General features: G+C 49.5%; 2 protein-coding genes across 2 annotated transcripts; one reads left to right on the top strand and one right to left on the bottom strand.

Annotated features, from left to right (window-relative positions):
- Window positions 1-7,452: 7,452 nt before the first annotated feature.
- CDIPT (CDP-diacylglycerol--inositol 3-phosphatidyltransferase) lies at window positions 7,453-10,871 on the bottom strand. The gene is made up of 6 exons (XM_004020893.6): window positions 10,455-10,871; window positions 10,225-10,359; window positions 9,389-9,542; window positions 8,875-8,956; window positions 8,264-8,345; window positions 7,453-8,145 (listed from the first exon to the last, which is right to left on the bottom strand). Exons 1-6 carry the CDS (start codon window positions 10,495-10,497, stop codon window positions 8,000-8,002), a joined length of 642 nt encoding a protein of 213 aa, XP_004020942.1. The 5' UTR covers window positions 10,498-10,871; the 3' UTR covers window positions 7,453-7,999.
- A 596-nt stretch (window positions 10,872-11,467) lies between these two features.
- Window positions 11,468-14,971, top strand: LOC114110579 (putative protein T-ENOL). Its single transcript, XM_027961447.3, has 6 exons — window positions 11,468-11,631; window positions 11,927-12,020; window positions 12,226-12,370; window positions 12,651-12,684; window positions 12,874-12,931; window positions 14,683-14,971. The coding sequence occupies exons 2-6, from the start codon at window positions 11,931-11,933 to the stop codon at window positions 14,716-14,718; spliced, it is 363 nt and encodes a 120-aa protein (XP_027817248.1). The 5' UTR covers window positions 11,468-11,631; window positions 11,927-11,930; the 3' UTR covers window positions 14,719-14,971.
- Window positions 14,972-15,739: the final 768 nt, after the last annotated feature.

Here is a 15,739-nt window from a genome sequence, read left to right as displayed (position 1 = left end):
TATTTTCTCTTCCTCCTAGGCCTACAACCAATCTCTTTCCCAACTTCCTCTGCATGTAGAAGTGGCCGCATGACCGACTGGCAGCCTGTCGATGGGAGTGGAGGTAGCTGGTGCCAGCTCCCTGCCATCCAATAAACCAGCCTCGAGCAGTCCTCCCACTGCACCTCTGCCTACGTGAGATGCAAGCAAGCATGGTGTACTTGGAAGATCTGCGTTGAAAATCAGCAGGCACCTGAGTCCCTAATCTCTGGAATTAGGATTTAACCTGGTAGTTCAGTGTTAAAGAATCCACCTGCAAGGGCAGGAGACACGGGTCTCACCCCTGGGTTGGGAAGATCCCCTGGAGTAGGGAATGGCTACCCACTCCAATATTCTTGCCTGGAAAATCCCATGGACAGAGGAGACTTGTGGGCTATTGTCCATGGGGTTGCAAAGAGTCAGACACAACTTAGCGACTAAACAATGAGACCAACAAAAATAACCTGTCTTGTTTGAGCCACTGTGCGTCTTGAAGTTTTTCACAGCAGTTAGGGTTATCTTTAATCACAGTATCAGGGGTGTAGAAGACTCAGGACCACCTGAGGGAACTGTATTTATTGTGCCTATCTCTGTAGAACACATGGCATGTCCTACATGGTGATTATTTATATGATCTGAGAACACAGAGTTGAATCTGAAAAGTTACTACTGCACATACTTTTTAGCCCGTTCATACTGCTATAACAAAATATCACAGAGTAGGTGGCTTAGAAACAATAGAAATTTCTTTCTCAGAGTTCCAGAGGTTGGAAGTCCAAGATCAAGGCACCAGCACTGATCTGGTAAAAAAAAAAAAACAAAAAAAAAAAAAAAACCTCTTTTTGATTCAGAGCCAGCATGTGAGGACTCATAACCTCATCTCTTCCTGAAGGCCCCACCTTCAAACACCATCACATCAGTCATTAGGTCTCAACATATAAATTCTTCAGACATACAGATATTGACCGTAACAACATATGATGTGACTCCACTGGTCAAATTCAGCCTTGACGTTCCCTACCCTCATCCTCCAGGACACAGGACGATCCTGAAGGTTCCTCCTGGCCCCTGTCCAGTCGCTGGATATGGGACCAAAGGCAGCAAGCTGCTCCCAGCCCCAACAGGGGAAGGGATTCAGAGTCTTCTGTGCTGCTTTCTCATGGACACATTCTACTTGAGAGAAAGATACCCACACTCTCGTGCCCACCTTTCTTTTTTAGATCCCACTTTGCTGAATTTCCTGGTGGCTCAGATGGAAAAGAATCTGCCTGCAATGCAAGAGACCTGGGTTTGATCCCCAGATTAGGAAGATCCCCTGGAGGAGGAAATGGCAACCCACTCCAGTATTCTTGCCTGGAGAATTCCATGGACAGAGGAGTCTGGTGGACTACAGTCCATGGGGTGGCAAAGAGTCGGACATACTGAGCAACAAACACTGTAGTACACTTGCTTAGTTTACACGGATAGAGATGTCTGATGTCTGTATAAATGGTTAGGGCCAAAGAGCCAAGGAACCAGTCAGAGCTGTGGGGCCGGAGTGAGTGGTTGGAGGACTCATCTGGTCAGAAGGGAGATCTTAATACCATGCAGGGCTCTGTGGGGCTCCTGGACACAAAGCCTTTTCATATCCCCCATTTCTTTGACTATAGGAAGCAGCCTCCTTAACCTTCCCTGAGTTCCAGTGGGCAGGTTCAAGAGAGGATGTGAGATCATAAAGAGTCAGGAGCAGACTTGGGGGACTTCCCTGGTGGCTCAGTGGTAAAGAATCTTCCTGCCAGTGCAGAAGACACAGGTTTGATCCCTGATCCCGGAGGATGCGACATGCCTTGGAGCAACTAATCCCGTGTGCCGCAACTACTGAGCCTGTGCTCTAGAGCCCATGGCCCACAGGAGGAGCCAATACAATGAGAAGCCCACGCACGCAGCCAGAGAGTAGCCCCTGCTCGCTGCAACTAGAGAAATACCAGTGCAGCAACGAAGAGCCTGCACAGCCAAACACAGATACATAATATTGCATAAAAAGAAAGAGAGAGCAGCCTTGGGGTAGGCTCCTGTTTCCCCATCGACAGATACACACAACAATATCTTTAAGCTATTTTGCAGATACTGAAAACCCCTCCAGGAGGAAGAAGTAAAGAGCAATTAACAATGGTATGCGGCCCACAAGTATGTAGACCCCAGACCAGTTGGACCTGAAGGGTGATGATGCTGACTCCTACTAATCTCACCACCAACCCATCCCAAGAATGCCCAGGAGCTGATCACGCCCCCTTTGAACAATTACTATAACACTTCTTTCTTCCCCAAGGGGAGACACACAGTTTTGAGGGCATCAGCCTGCTCTGGCCCCCTTTGTCTGGCAAAGCAATAATGCTCTCCTTTTCTACTTCACCCCGTACTCTGTCTCTGAGATTCGATTCCGGACTGGTGTACAGAGAAGCTGAGCTTTCGGCATCAAGCTCGCTCATGAAGGATAAAGGATGAAGGACCACTGCTCAGCCTCCCACCTGCCTGGGAGCAGGCTGGCAGGGGAACGCCTGCAGTCGGAGGGGCTGCTCAGCTTGTGAACCACTCTCTTCCTCAAGCACAAATCAGTCCCTGCCATCAACCAGCTTCAAGTCCTTCAATGTTCATCCTACAGGTGACCCCAATTAGAGGGCTCAGGTGAGTCAAACACTGTTCGAGGTGGCAGGAACTACTTAAATAAACCATGGAATTTCTTGCCACCGTTGAGAAGACTGCTGAAAAAAAAAGACTGCTGACGTGGACTGCAGTGTGGTAAAGGTTAACGGCACCAGCTCTGGAACCAAGCCAACTAGGATGGACTCCTCTCAGGACCTAGATTTCCTCTATGGAAAATGGGCTTATTGTAACGTTTAGTACACAGAAGAGTACAGATGTGAGGTGAAATGGTAATGTGTGTGCCTGATGCATAGTGAGGTCAAATAAACTGAAATGTTGTAGTTTGGAGCATGAAAAGGTTTATTAAGGGGTCATGGGAGGAGAACGTTTGGTGGCTCCTGCTCAAAACTCCCCAGCGGTTTGAGGGGAGGTTTTAACAGGCAAAATGTGGGGTGAGGACTGCAAGGTGTGTGACTTCCTTCTGATTGGTCGGTAGTGAGGTAACAGGGCTGAGCTCCAGCCAGAAGTCACCATCCTCCACCTGAGTGGGGGCCTTGGTTCTGCAGAAGACCTCAAAGATATTGTTATGTATATTCCTTGAGAAGGAAACAGGACCAAGCCCCAAAGCTGTACTTGTTGTTCAGTTGCTTAGTCATGACCAACTCTGCAACCCCATGGACTGCAGCACACCAGACTTCCCTGTCCTTCACTATCTCCTGGAGTTTGCGCAAACGCATGTCCATTGAGTCAATGATGCCATCCAACCATCTCATCCTCTGTCGCTCCCTTTTCCTCCTGCCCTCAATCTTTCCCAGCTTCAGGATCTTTTCCAATAAATCAGCTCTTCACATCAGGTGACCAAAGTACTGGAGCTTCAGCTTCAGCATCAGTCCTTCCAGTGAATATTCAGGGTTGATTCCCTTTAGGATTGACTGGTTGGATCTCCTTGCTGTCCAAGGGACTCTTATGAGTCTTCTCTAGCACCAAAGTTCAAAAGTATCAATTCTTTGGTGCTCAGCTTTCTTTACAGTCCAACTCTAACATCTGTACATGACTACTGGAAAAACCATAGCTTTTACTATGTAGACCTTCATCAGCAAAGTGATATCTCTGCTTTTTAATACTCTGTCTAGGTTTGTCATAGCTTTTCTTCCAAGGAGCAAGCATCTTTTAGTTTTGTGGCTGCAGTCACCATCTGCAGTGATTTTGGAGCCCAAGAAAATGAAATCTGTCACTGTTTCCACTTTTTCCAAATCTGTTTGCCCTGATAGGACTGGATGTCATGATCTTGATTTTTTGAATGCTGAGTTTTAAGCCAGCTTTTTTACTCTCTTCTTTCACCCTCAAAAGGCTCTTTAGGTCCTCTTTGCTTTCTGCCATTAGAGTGGTATCATCTGCATGTCTGAGGTTGCTGATATTTCTCCCAGCAATCGTGATTCCCTCTTGATTCATCCAGCCCGGCATTTCACATGATGTACTCTGCATATAAATTAAATAAGAATATAAATTTAGAACCATCCATTGTTCCATGTCTGGTTCTCCAGCATACAGGTGTCTCAGGAAGCAGGTAAGGTGGTCTGGTATTCCCATCTCTTTAAGAATTTTCCACAGTTTGTTGTGATCCACACAGTCAAAGACTTTAGCATAGTCAATGAAGCAGATGTTTTTCTGGAATTCCCTTGGTTTTTCTATGATCCAATGGATGTTGGTAATTTGATCTGGGTTTCCTCTGCCTTTTCTAAATCCAGCTTGTACATCTGGAAGTTCTCAATTCATGTACTGTTGAAGCCTAGCTTGGAGAATTTTGCGCATTACTTTACTAGAGTGTGAGATGAGTGCAATTGTGCCATTGTTCAAATAGTTTGAACATTTTTTTGGCATTGCCCTTCTTTGGGATTGATATGAAAACTGAAATTTTCCAGTCCAGTGGCCACTGCTGAGTTTTCCAAATTTGCTGGCATATTGAGTGCAGTACTTTAACAGAATTATCTTTTAAGATTTGAAATAGCTCAGCTGGAATTTCATCACCTCCACTAGCTTTGTTCGTAGTAATGCTTCCTAAGGCCCATTTGACTTCGCACTCCAGAATGTCTGGCTCTAGATGAGTGATCACACCGTTGTGACTATCCGGGTCATTAAGACCTTTCTTGTACAGTTCTTCTGTGTATTCTTGCCACCTCTTCTTAATCTCTTCTGCTTCTGTTAGGTCCTTGCCTTTTCTGTCCTTTATTGTGCCCATCTTTGCATGAAATGTTCCCTTGGTATCTCTAATTTTCTTTTGTTTTCTAATTTTCCTGAAGAGATCTCTAGTCTTTCCCATTCTATTTTCCTCTGTTTCTTTCCATTGTTCACTTAAGAAGGCTTTCTCATTTCTCCTTGCTATTCTCTGGAACTCTGCGTTCAGTTAGGTGTATCTTTCCCTTTCTCCTTTGCCTTTAGCTTCCCTTCTTTTCTCAGCTACTTGTCAGGCCTCCTCAGAGTATTTTGCCTTCTTACATTTCTTTTTCTTGGGGATGGTTTTGACCACCACTTCCTGTACAGTGTTATATACCCCTGCCCATAGTTCTTCAGGTACTCTTGTCTACCAGATCTAACCCCTTGAATCTATTTGTCACCCCCACTGTATAATCATGAGATTTGATTTAGGTCATACCTGAATGGCCTAGTGGTTTTCCGTACCTTCTTCAATTTAAGCCTGAATTTTGCAGTAAGGCCCTTATGATCTGAGTCACAGTCAGATCTAAAACTGCTCCTCCCCTATTTCTGCAACCTCTTCTTTTCTCTGATTAGCAACTGTTTGAACCTGCCCTTTGGAATTCAGGGAAGGTCAAGGAGGCTGAAGGAAGCCTATTTCCTACAAACAAGAAATGGGGCACACAGAGAGGATTTTTACCCAGGAGCCCCACAAGGTCCCGCTGGGTTTCATTAGCAGACCAGCAAATGTACCAACTGAATTTTAAAATACAGAATACGGGTACATGTGAAGAATTCATTTAGATACATGAGCAATGAATACCAGTGGTTGCCTCTGGGGAGAACTGGGAGCTTCAAGTGGCAGGAAGACTTCGTCATCCTTTGGTAATGTGTGCAAACTTACTATTTTTGCCTATGAATAATGTACCTATTATTTTGAAAGATTCCTACAGCACCTCCATGTGGCCCTCAGGGTGAAGTCCAAAAGCTCCCTTGGGTTCATCAGGCTGATGCTGGCTTCTGCCCTACCTTTCATCAGCTGTCCAGCCTCCAACCCCCAGCATTCAGTGTTTCAGCCACATCGACCTGCTTCCATTTCCCTTTGGCAACTGCCCAAGGTGCTCTCAGGTCGTCTCCCAACTCAGTCAGTTGAGACTCAATCCACCTCTGCATTAACCCTTCCATCCCCAATTACTATTACCAGCTTTCTTCTTAAGACACCCAAAGCGCCACAGCACATTCTACCCCCACCTTTCAATAAGCACCCTCTGAATGGCATCATCTCCTCCCTGGCTAGCCAGTGGCCTTCTCACTGAATCCCCTGAGCCTAGAGCAGGAGTTGAGGCTCAATACACATCTGATAAATGTCAGTCCTCAGACATGAGGGCCTCTTTGCTGACAAAGGTGCATATAGTCAAAGGTATTGTTTCTCCAGTAGTCACGTATGGATGTGAGTGTTGGATCACAAAGAAGGCTGAGTGCCAGAGAATTGATGCTTTTGAACTGTGGTGCTGGAGAAGACTTTTGAGAATCCCTTGAAGAGCAAGGAGATCCAACCAGTCAATCCTAAAGAAAACCAACCCTGAATATTCACTGAAAGGACGGATGCTGAAGCTCCAATCCTTTGGCCACCTGATGTGAAGAGCTGATTCATTGGAAAAGACCCTGACGCTAGGAAAGAGTGAAGGCATGAGAAGGGGGCCACAAAGGATGAGAATGGTCGGATGGCATCAGCAACTCAATGGACATGAGTTTGAGCAATCTCCGGGAGTTGCTAATGGACAGGGAAGCCTGGTGTACTGCAGTCCATGGGGTCAGAGTCGGACACGACTGAGCAACAATAACAGACATGAGCCCCTCTTGGTTAAGCTCTTATAATGGTAAAATAAGTTAAATCTGCAAAGAATCCCCAGTACAGGATCTGGCATATGGTATCTGGCTCAATATAGTCTTTCTTTTCAAAGCTGATGCCAGGCAGCTTTCTGTTCAGATGACAGGGTAAGCTGTTAGGGATAGATGCCCAGAACAATATCTCCTATTGGTAGGTACCCACAAAATGTTTAAGAAGGGTCAGTGATTCTCAATGTAATTGGGGAAAAGAATCAATCAGCTGGGGTTTATTACAATCCCAGGCTTCTTGGCCTATCCCTTAATTCCCAACTCTGGAGGTCTGGTGCAGGGTCCAAGAAGCTGAATTTTCCAGAAATACCCCATAGGTGGTCCAAGAACCATGCTCTCAGAAACCAACCCATCTGTTCATGAGTCTTTACTAAGCGGCTATGATATGCCAGGTCAAGAATAATCTTCTTTGTAGGGACAGAGAATAAGAATAAGAAAAGTCTGTGCCCTTGCGGAGTTTACTTTTTAGTGAGTGTAGAAAATATCAGGTACACAAGTAACTGTAGACAGCCAGTGACAGGTGTTGTAAAGGAAATAAAGCAAGCAGGCAGGGAACACGGAATGAGCTTGGGTGGCAGGGAGGAGCTCTGAGGTCACTGAGGAGCGACAGGAAGGAGCCAGCTAGTAAACTAGTATCCAGATGGATCATCATTTTCCCCCCAACCTCTCCCCTCAACCCAGGCCCTGCTCCAAGAGTATCTCCAAGGAAACCAACTCCAGAACAGTGACATCCCCTCCTTTATTATCAAGGCCTTCAGAGCCAGGACAGAGGAGATTGCAATGGGGATCTTGACGGCCCCTTTTCTCCTAGCCACGGTACCCACAGGCTTCCTCCAGCCAGGGGCAGAGGTCTGAGTCCCTTCCTCTTGGGAACCCTGGCCCCTATCCCACTTCCCTTACTCATATCCCTAAGATCTCAAGCCAAGCCAGATCCCAGGGCTGAGCCAACAGGTGTGACAATGCCCAGTCCTCAGCCAGCTCTCTTGGGGCTCCCGAAGCACTGCCCGTGTGGGTGGGGCCTCCTGAGCATCCTTCCTGATTTGAAGTCCAGGTCCTTGGCAATTATGGGGGTGGAAGGACTGGTCCCCAGGATTACGGAGAACGTCATATCACCAAAGAGGATGCCCACCCCCCATTCCCGGCAGTTTAGATGACATAATTGGAAAGATGTGAGCCTGGGCCCTCCTCCTAGGAAGAGACTGGGGAGCCGCGTGGCACAGTGAGACTCCCAGGGCAGGTGGGCAGCCAGGGGCTGGAGGTTCCAGAGTCACTTCCTCTTGGCCCGATCTGCCGCGTCCAGGGCAGCCATGTTGCGGGCAGCTGTGATCAGGTGGATGACGCTGATGAGAGACTTGAGCAGGGCGATAGGGGCAGTGATCCAGAGGCCCATTCGGAAAAGACCCACCGAGCCAACTGAGGGAAGGGATCAAGGGTGATCCAGAGAAAATAGGATGCAGGTGAGGCAGGGGTCTTGTCTCCCCGGGCAGGCCAGACCCCCTCCCCTCCTCCTGCCCAGTCCCTCATCTCCTACCTGAAGGTCCCTCGGAGAAATTAAACAGGTAGAGGAGGCAATAGAAGAGCTCGTTTCCAGCACACAGGGTGAACAGAGCAGGCTAAACAAACGGCAAAAAGGCTGCTTGAGCAGGAGGGCAGGGCAGTGGTTCCCATCCTCCAACTAAGGGCCAGGGGACCAGGAACTGAGAAAGAGGGGTGCAGGGTGATGTGGAGAAGATGTGGGGAACAGGGCAGATCAGTCTGCCCAAGGCTCCTCACCCTCCCCTTCAGCTTGGAGCCACGGGCAGCACTCACCATAAGGATACGCACAAACAGGAAGATATTCTTACCCGGCAATGCTGCCATTCTCACTCTCCTTGTCCTACCTGGAGGTACTAACACGGTCCAGCCCACCCAGGAGGAAGACTACACTCCTGCTTATGGCCTAAGGCCTTTAGAGAGCTGGTTCTGCAGACCTCTCTGGCTTCTTCCTCCTTCCCTCACCCCTCAAGCCACTCAGTTCCTCCCTCCTGTGCACACCTGCTGCCTGAGCAGTTCACACACACCCTCCCTACCAATCCTGCCCTGGGCCCAGGGCTGGAGCCAGGACTTGCCCTAAGCAAATAGGGAAGGGCGGCAAAGGCTCACTCTGGAGGTGTAGTAGATGCGAAGCACGGGGTTTCCAGACAGGTCGATCATCTTGTGACTTTCACTGCCTCGGACCACAGAACTTAGGGAGAAAGTAGAGGGGGAATCCATGAGCGTGCATCACCAGGAATGCCCACCGAATCCTCAATGCAACCCCCATTACATAAGTACTGGGATTGCCTCTGCTGAACAGAGTGGGGACTGGGCACAGCTGAGGACCATTGGGCCAGAAGTCACAGTCTAGCTGGGTAGCTAGAGGAAGCAAAATCAGGATTCAAAAGCCCCATCCCCTTTCCAAAGGGATGTTATCTCTTTGGAATCCTCAAAAGAGTTTTAAAGATTACTGAGCCAACTGTAAAATAGGATGCTGAGTCAGAGAAGATTCGCCAGACTCCCTTAACAAAGCACAGCTAAAAAGGAGATCTCCCTAGAAGCCTGAAGATACCCCGAGAAGGTCTCATCCCTCCCCATGTAGCGTCTTCTTCCACCAGTCCATACCCCCAGAACTGCAGACCTGTGGAGGTGCAGCCAGTGGCTGGCCACATCCAAGCTCATGCTGAGCTGGAACAGAAGGGTGGCGCGAGGGTACAGCAGGGCCAGGTTGACCAGCAGACACATCGTGGAGCACCGGTCTGTCAGCATGTCCAGCATGGCCCCAAACCGGGTCCCTGAGAAAAATGGTGGAAAGGGGCTGTCAGGGGACAGTGGAGCTGTGACAGGGGCCATATTTGGTGTATCACTCTGATGCAGTGTCTAAGAGTGAAAATGCCCACCATCCACTGGGGGGAGAGGTAAGCAGACTGCTCTGGCTGGAGTTTCACCATACCATAAAAGGGGGAAGCCTGGTAGCGTGGAGACAACATTGTAGAAGGGCGTGAGAAAGCTAGCTAGCTCTATAACTCATCAATCCATAATCAAAGGTCCAGGGCTCAAGACAAGAAGATCTGAAGTCTTAGGAAAGTCTTAGAGGTGGGTCTGAAGAACGGATTATAAAAAATGAGGTCAACCTTCCAGAAACTATCTCCCTTCCTTCTCCATCCTCCCTCTAAACATGCCTTCTGGAATGCTGATCGTTTGTGTCTGGCACACAGCAGATGCCCAATAACCTGTTGAATGGCTTTTTATTCAGAAAAGCCTCTAGCACTGCCACTGCCATGCCCAGTCGCGCTCGTTTTCCACAGGGAGCTTCAATCCCTTCGGCTCCAAAACCAGGTCATTCTAGACTGCCTTCTACAGAGACGGGAATAACAGAGCCCTGGGATTCCCGAGTACCCGCCCACCCCGAGGTCCTGAGGCAGCAGGAAAAAGGGGCCGAGGGTTGTGGAGCTGGCTGGAAGAGATGACTGTCACCTTGATTAAGGACTCGAGCAGCGTGTCCATCCAAAGCGTCCAGAAGTCCGCTGAGCAGGTAAAAGGAGGAGGCCGTGAGGGGGCAGCAGGGCATGAAGTAGAAAGAAATGATGGCGAAGAGAATCCGAGCATAACCTTGGAATTGAGACAGGGTGAGACAGGGCAGATCTGGGAGCCTGCCCAAGGCCGCTGACCCTCCCGTTCCGCCCGGAGCCGCGGGTAGCACTCACCGATGAGGTTAGGCACAAACAGGAAGATATTTTCGCTTGCCATCGCGGAGGTCCCCTGGCCGCTCTGGGCCTTAACTGGAGGTGCCAACTCTGTCCCAGCCCAGGTGCAGATTCACTCTCCAGCCCGGCGCATCAGCCACGCCCACTGCGTGCAGGTCCCTGCCGGGTCCCAGATGTTCAAGCTCGCTGCCGGCCGGAGCATGGGCCGACCCAGCGGTGCGCCGGGCGCAGGGGGCGCGCACACCCCGCCCTTCCTATGGGCAGACGCTGGCCTCCGCCTGCCTCGCGGGAGCTCCCGCCTACAGTTGCGGCCCCTGCTGCTCCAGCTGCGCTCGGCTTCCGGAACCTACTTTTCTGCGTTTGTCCTTGCAAAATTAGAGAAAGGAACGAGACTTAAGAAATGGCTGCGTCCCCTTTAAGATTTGCCCGCTTCCTTTTCCTTTTCTTCCCTCCGCCCCTTTCCATCGATTCGTACCAAAGTACAGAGGGAGGAGAGGGGGCAAAGAATCATCGACGCTGAGATAAGGAAGGAACTTAAAAGGAGAGATCAAAAGAGAACGAGGTCTAGGTAAATGTCTCTACTTTCTTTTCTGCGGAGGCTATTACTCCTGGACATAATGGCAAAAAGATCCCGCCATCCAGAGTCTTTGCACCCCCAAAAGGCAAAGTTATTTGGTACAGCCCACATTTTCCCTTCCCCGCCCCCTCTCTCAGCCCTCATTTGCTGTCGAAAGCTCCAAGCAAAGAGATGACGGCCAGAGAGGCTGGAAGGCGGCCTGGGGAGGGGTTGTTTCTCGCCTGCCCCTAGTGGTGGGAGGATTAGGTGCCAAGGTCCACCGTCCGTGATCTTCCCAAGTTTCTCAAGCCACTGGCACTGGGGTCTGTGCCCACAAGGAGGGACCCAGAGAGGGTGGAGAAGCCGGGGAAGCGAATGCGACCAGCTGGGAAAATGCCCTCCCCCATTTGGTTCTAGAATCCTTAATTTCCTGGCAACGGGGCTGCGGAACGTCCTCAGACGCCAAGGTTTTTATAGCAACGGCGCCTTCCCGGGTTCCCCTCTTTCCAGCCTTCCTCCCCAGCTCCCAAATCCCCCGTCCCCACGGCCCGTAAAAGGGCTCGTTAGACCTCTCCGTCTCCCCTCCTGCCGAGTAGCCCAGGATTTCGACACATCTGCCAGGTTGGCGGCGGCAAGTGGGCTGCCTTGTCTTGGGAAGGGCCTTGGGTGGGAAGCAGGAAAGAGAGGGCCCCTTCTGGGCGAAGTAAAGGGTAGGAGAGGTGGATGTTATGAGCGTCCCACCTCCTCCCTCCCCTAGGAAGATTTAAAGCAACTATTTCTCTCTCCCCGCCCTTTCTCTTTTTATTTCAGAGAGAGAGCTGACACAGTTCTCCAAGGCCCCGGGGAATGGTGGTGGGTTGGGGTTGGGAGAAGTGAGCTGGTTTTGCAGCCTAACTTGGGCTCCCACTGTCCCCAGGGGAATGTCATCCACTCTTGCCAGGAATGAGGAGAAAAAGGGCAGCCGGCCATCCCAACCCACAACCCCTGCAACCTCACTGGGCTGCAATCTGGTGAGCACTGGAGAGGGCTTCTTGGGGTCGGGGTGAAGTGAGCTGGAGCGTGCTCAGGCTGAGGACACTGAGACCACCAGCCTTCAGACTCTGGCCTCAACCCTGAGCCCAGAGACCCCAGCCTGGAAACCTCCAGACCTTGCACTTCCATGTGGGGACTCTGAGGTGGAACCCCCCACCCCCACCCCAACTTTCCCTTTTCCAGAAGGTTTCTCGCTCTGAGGAATTCCTGACACAGATCAGCACGGAACTCACTGACGAGGCCTTGTTTGTTGCTGCCTACCACATGAATCCTGTGCCCATCAAGGAAAAACAGACACAAGACCGAGGGACTCAGATATCCAAACATGGTGACTCCCCACCTGAGGATCCCTGTGTCCAGAGACCCACTCATACCCCCAGTTCCAGTCCCTGAGCCCCCCAACCCACCCGCAGCTGACCTCTCCAGGAGTCTTTCCCCAGCTCCCCCATCTCACAGCCGCCCTGGGACCACACAGCGCCTCCCCACCCCCTAACCCAGTCCCCATACTCCACCCCTGACCATGAATCTCCTTAGCCCCTTCCTCACTAGCCACATCTCTTTCTGGCTATGGGGATAGTACTTTCTCTGACTGGGGCCTCTATTTCCAGTGTTCTTCACCAAGACCCGAGGCACTGATACCCGGTGAGTGAGGCTTCACAGGAGATGCCCCTTTGTTCTGGGAGAAAGATGAGGAGCATGTAGAGGAGAGAGCCAGGGTTTGACAACGTCCCAGCAGGGTAGGGGGATTTTACACCACATAGTCCTGTTCTGTTCTGCTCCAATCCTTGGCTTGAGTTCTCACCTCTCTCCTTTCCCTTCCGCCATCTGTAGCTCCGACAGAAACCGTACCTGCACAAAGGCACATCTCCTGCCATCCCCTCGAGAGAAGGTATGCGCTGGGTCCAAGGCCATTCAGAATAACCATACAGTTAGAGTTCACATGATATACAGTCCCTGTTTTAGGAACTTGGGATGCAAAGGAATGACACAGTCTCTGCCCTTGAAAAGTTCATAGTTTAGTGTGGGGCCAGGCAAGTAAATGGCCAATTACAACAAATATGGTTAAGTGCCCATGACAGAAATGGAAACAGAGAGAAGAGCACTTGCTCACAGCCGTAGTTGGGACAGGAAGGAAAAGAATCATGGAGCTTCCTGGAGAAGGTGACACTGAAAGAAAGAAATTTCTAGGGAAAAATGAGGTGGTCGGGGTATTCCAAGTGGTAGGACTTGTATGAACAAAGGCACAGAGGTGAGTCTCAGGAGGATGACCATGGGTATAAGTGTGTATTCCTTTTTGTTGAAATTAATTTATTTTTTGGCTGCACCAAGTCTTAGTTGTGGCATGTGAGATCTAGTTTGCTGATCAGGTATTGAACCTGGTCAGGGCCCCCTGAATTGGGAGCACAGAGTCTTACCCACTGGACCACCAGGGAAGTCCCTCTGTGTGGGTCCTTTAGGGCAGAGGAGGCAGTAGGACCGGAAGCAGTTTTCCTGCTGGACTGTGCCAGCATGGTACCCAGGGACTCATCAAGGGACTTTATGTGTGTTTTATTAAGATCCAGAGATGTTTTCTACAGGTGAGGAGTCATGGAAGAGTTTTGAGCAGGGGAAGTTGGAATTTTAGATCCATCACACTGGTGGTCAGTGGAGAGAGTCAACTGGCTGGAAAGGGGAAGATGAGAGGCTGGAAGGCCAATTGGGAATTGGAGACCAAACTAGAGATGAGTAGGTCCTGAATATTGACAGTAATAACAGAGATGAGAGAAAGGGTAGATATGAGTAATAAAGACCAGGAAGAATGAGTTTGGTAATTTATTAAAAATGGTAGGGGAAAAAGGAAGGAATCAGAGGGCTCCTAGTTTTCTGACTTGGGGAACCTAAGTCTGATGATGCTATGCTCTTGCCCAAAACTCTACAGTAGGTCTCCATTTCAGAGTCAAAGCCAAAGGCCTTCAATGGCTTACAAAGGCCTACGTGATCTCTCTCTTCCCCAACCCTATTGTCTGTCTGACCTTATTGCCCATGACTGCTCGCCTTTTCCAAGTCTCGCCAGCCTTCTCATTCTTCCTGGGGCATGGCAGGCATGTTGCCACCTTTGGACAGATTGTGTTTGAGGGGCCCCTGGGAACTCTGGGTGGAAATACCCTGTAGACAGTTGGAAATGCAGCTTCAAAGCTCACTCGTGAGGTCTGGGCTGGTGCTAGAGATCTGATGTAGGAGAGGGTTGGCAATTAAAGAGTATGCAGTTGCCCTGGGAGTAGGGGTGGAAGGGTTTGTGCAAAGTGAGAAAGACAAGGGCACTGAGGGTGGAGCCCTGGAGAATCCCTACAAGAGGTTGGCAGAGAAGAGAGGGGTTAATGAAGAAGGCAGAGAAGGAACTAAGCAAATGTTTATTGAGTGTCTATTATGAATGGGGAATGATGGATAGATTTGTGGGTGGATAGATGGATGGAATGGATGGATCAGTGGATGGATGGATGGATGGATGGAAAGAGAATGGTGGGTGGATGATAAATGGGTAGGTGGGAAATGGTGGGTTGATAAATGATTGAGGGTAGGGATTGGATGGATGGGTGAAGGATGGAAGAATAAAAAGACATGAGCCTTGGATCCAAAATCAAGACTCGTATTCTTTTCTAGGGAGCTCTCCCTAGCAACTTGACGTCTGGAGAATGATCCCAACTTTGGTGCTGCTCTTGGCCTCTCTTGCCCTCCCCTCACTCTGTCTCTCTGCAACATGTCAAAGCTCCTCTTTCACCGCTCATTCAACAGTTCAGTTCTGGGGGCATTCCTGGTCGTTAGCAACATCACCCCTGAAGCCTCCAAAGTGTTCCGGAACCATCACACACCTTGCCACCCTCAACTGGCAAGGACACCCCCAGCAATGAAAAGCTTTAATAAAGAGACAGAGATCCTCCCCTCCTCTCAACCTGGGCAGTGCTCTCGTGTGACTTCTCTGGGGTGATGTGAAAGGAGCACCCCTGCCCCCTTTTGCCAGATGTGTGGGCATATTATTGGAATGGCATATTCCATATTATGGGAATGGCTTTAATTCAGGCAGTTATCCACCTATTATCCATCAGCCTATTGGCAGAGATGAGTTCAAAGGTTCAGATCCATCCTCCCAGCCAGACTCCAGCATCGTAATGTCTAGCTAGGCCTGTGACGTCTGAGAGACTCCGTCCCTGCCACCAGCGTCAGTGTTGAGGTCTCTCCTCTGCGCTTTGGAGCCTCCTGGCTTTGGAACACATCATGGTGGAAGGCAGTGCTGGAGGCTTTGTGAAATTTGCATTTAAATCTCAGTCTGGCCACTTTTTGGTGCCTCCTGAGGAATTTCCTGTCAGTTCACATCTCCAAGCCCCCGTTTCCTTGTCTGAAAAATGGAAATAATTGTCCCTGCCTCACGAGGACCTTGTGAGAGTTAAAAACATAATTGTATGCATAGTGCTCATCACAATGCCTGGCCCAGAATAAATGCCCCAAACTTAAGCATTTATCAAGGTCAGTTTGCTTCATGTTCTCCTAAAATTCAGTCCTCTTTTGAGTGTTCTAAAAATGTTTCATTATATTTAGTTATAAAATTTTAATTAAGGAAAATTCAGTTGATTTGGAGACTTTAGACAAACTGGTTATAAATTCCCTATAATGCCCAAGAGTAAAGAAAAGGACACCCATAGGATACAAAACAAGCTCATTG

The sequence above is a fragment of the Ovis aries genome, chromosome 24 (assembly GCF_016772045.2).
Source record: "Ovis aries strain OAR_USU_Benz2616 breed Rambouillet chromosome 24, ARS-UI_Ramb_v3.0, whole genome shotgun sequence".
In the NCBI taxonomy this organism is placed as follows: Eukaryota; Metazoa; Chordata; class Mammalia; order Artiodactyla; family Bovidae; genus Ovis; species Ovis aries.
This window is presented reverse-complemented; position numbering and strand designations above follow the sequence as displayed.

Excerpts from the sequence above, each read along its gene's own strand:
- CDIPT (XM_004020893.6), bottom strand. The coding sequence starts at position 10,497 with ATGGCAAGCGAAAATATCTTCCTGTTTGTGCCTAACCTCATCG. Across the intron at positions 10,360-10,454 it reads GTTTGTGCCTAACCTCATCG|GTTATGCTCGGATTCTCTTC; the intron begins GTGAGTGCTACC and ends CTCAATTCCAAG. Across the intron at positions 8,957-9,388 it reads CACTGGCTGCACCTCCACAG|TTCTGTGGTCCGAGGCAGTG; the intron begins GTCTGCAGTTCT and ends TTTCTCCCTAAG.
- LOC114110579 (XM_027961447.3), top strand. The coding sequence starts at position 11,931 with ATGTCATCCACTCTTGCCAGGAATGAGGAGAAAAAGGGCAGCCGGCCA. Across the intron at positions 12,021-12,225 it reads CCTCACTGGGCTGCAATCTG|AAGGTTTCTCGCTCTGAGGA; the intron begins GTGAGCACTGGA and ends TCCCTTTTCCAG. Across the intron at positions 12,685-12,873 it reads ACCCGAGGCACTGATACCCG|CTCCGACAGAAACCGTACCT; the intron begins GTGAGTGAGGCT and ends CGCCATCTGTAG.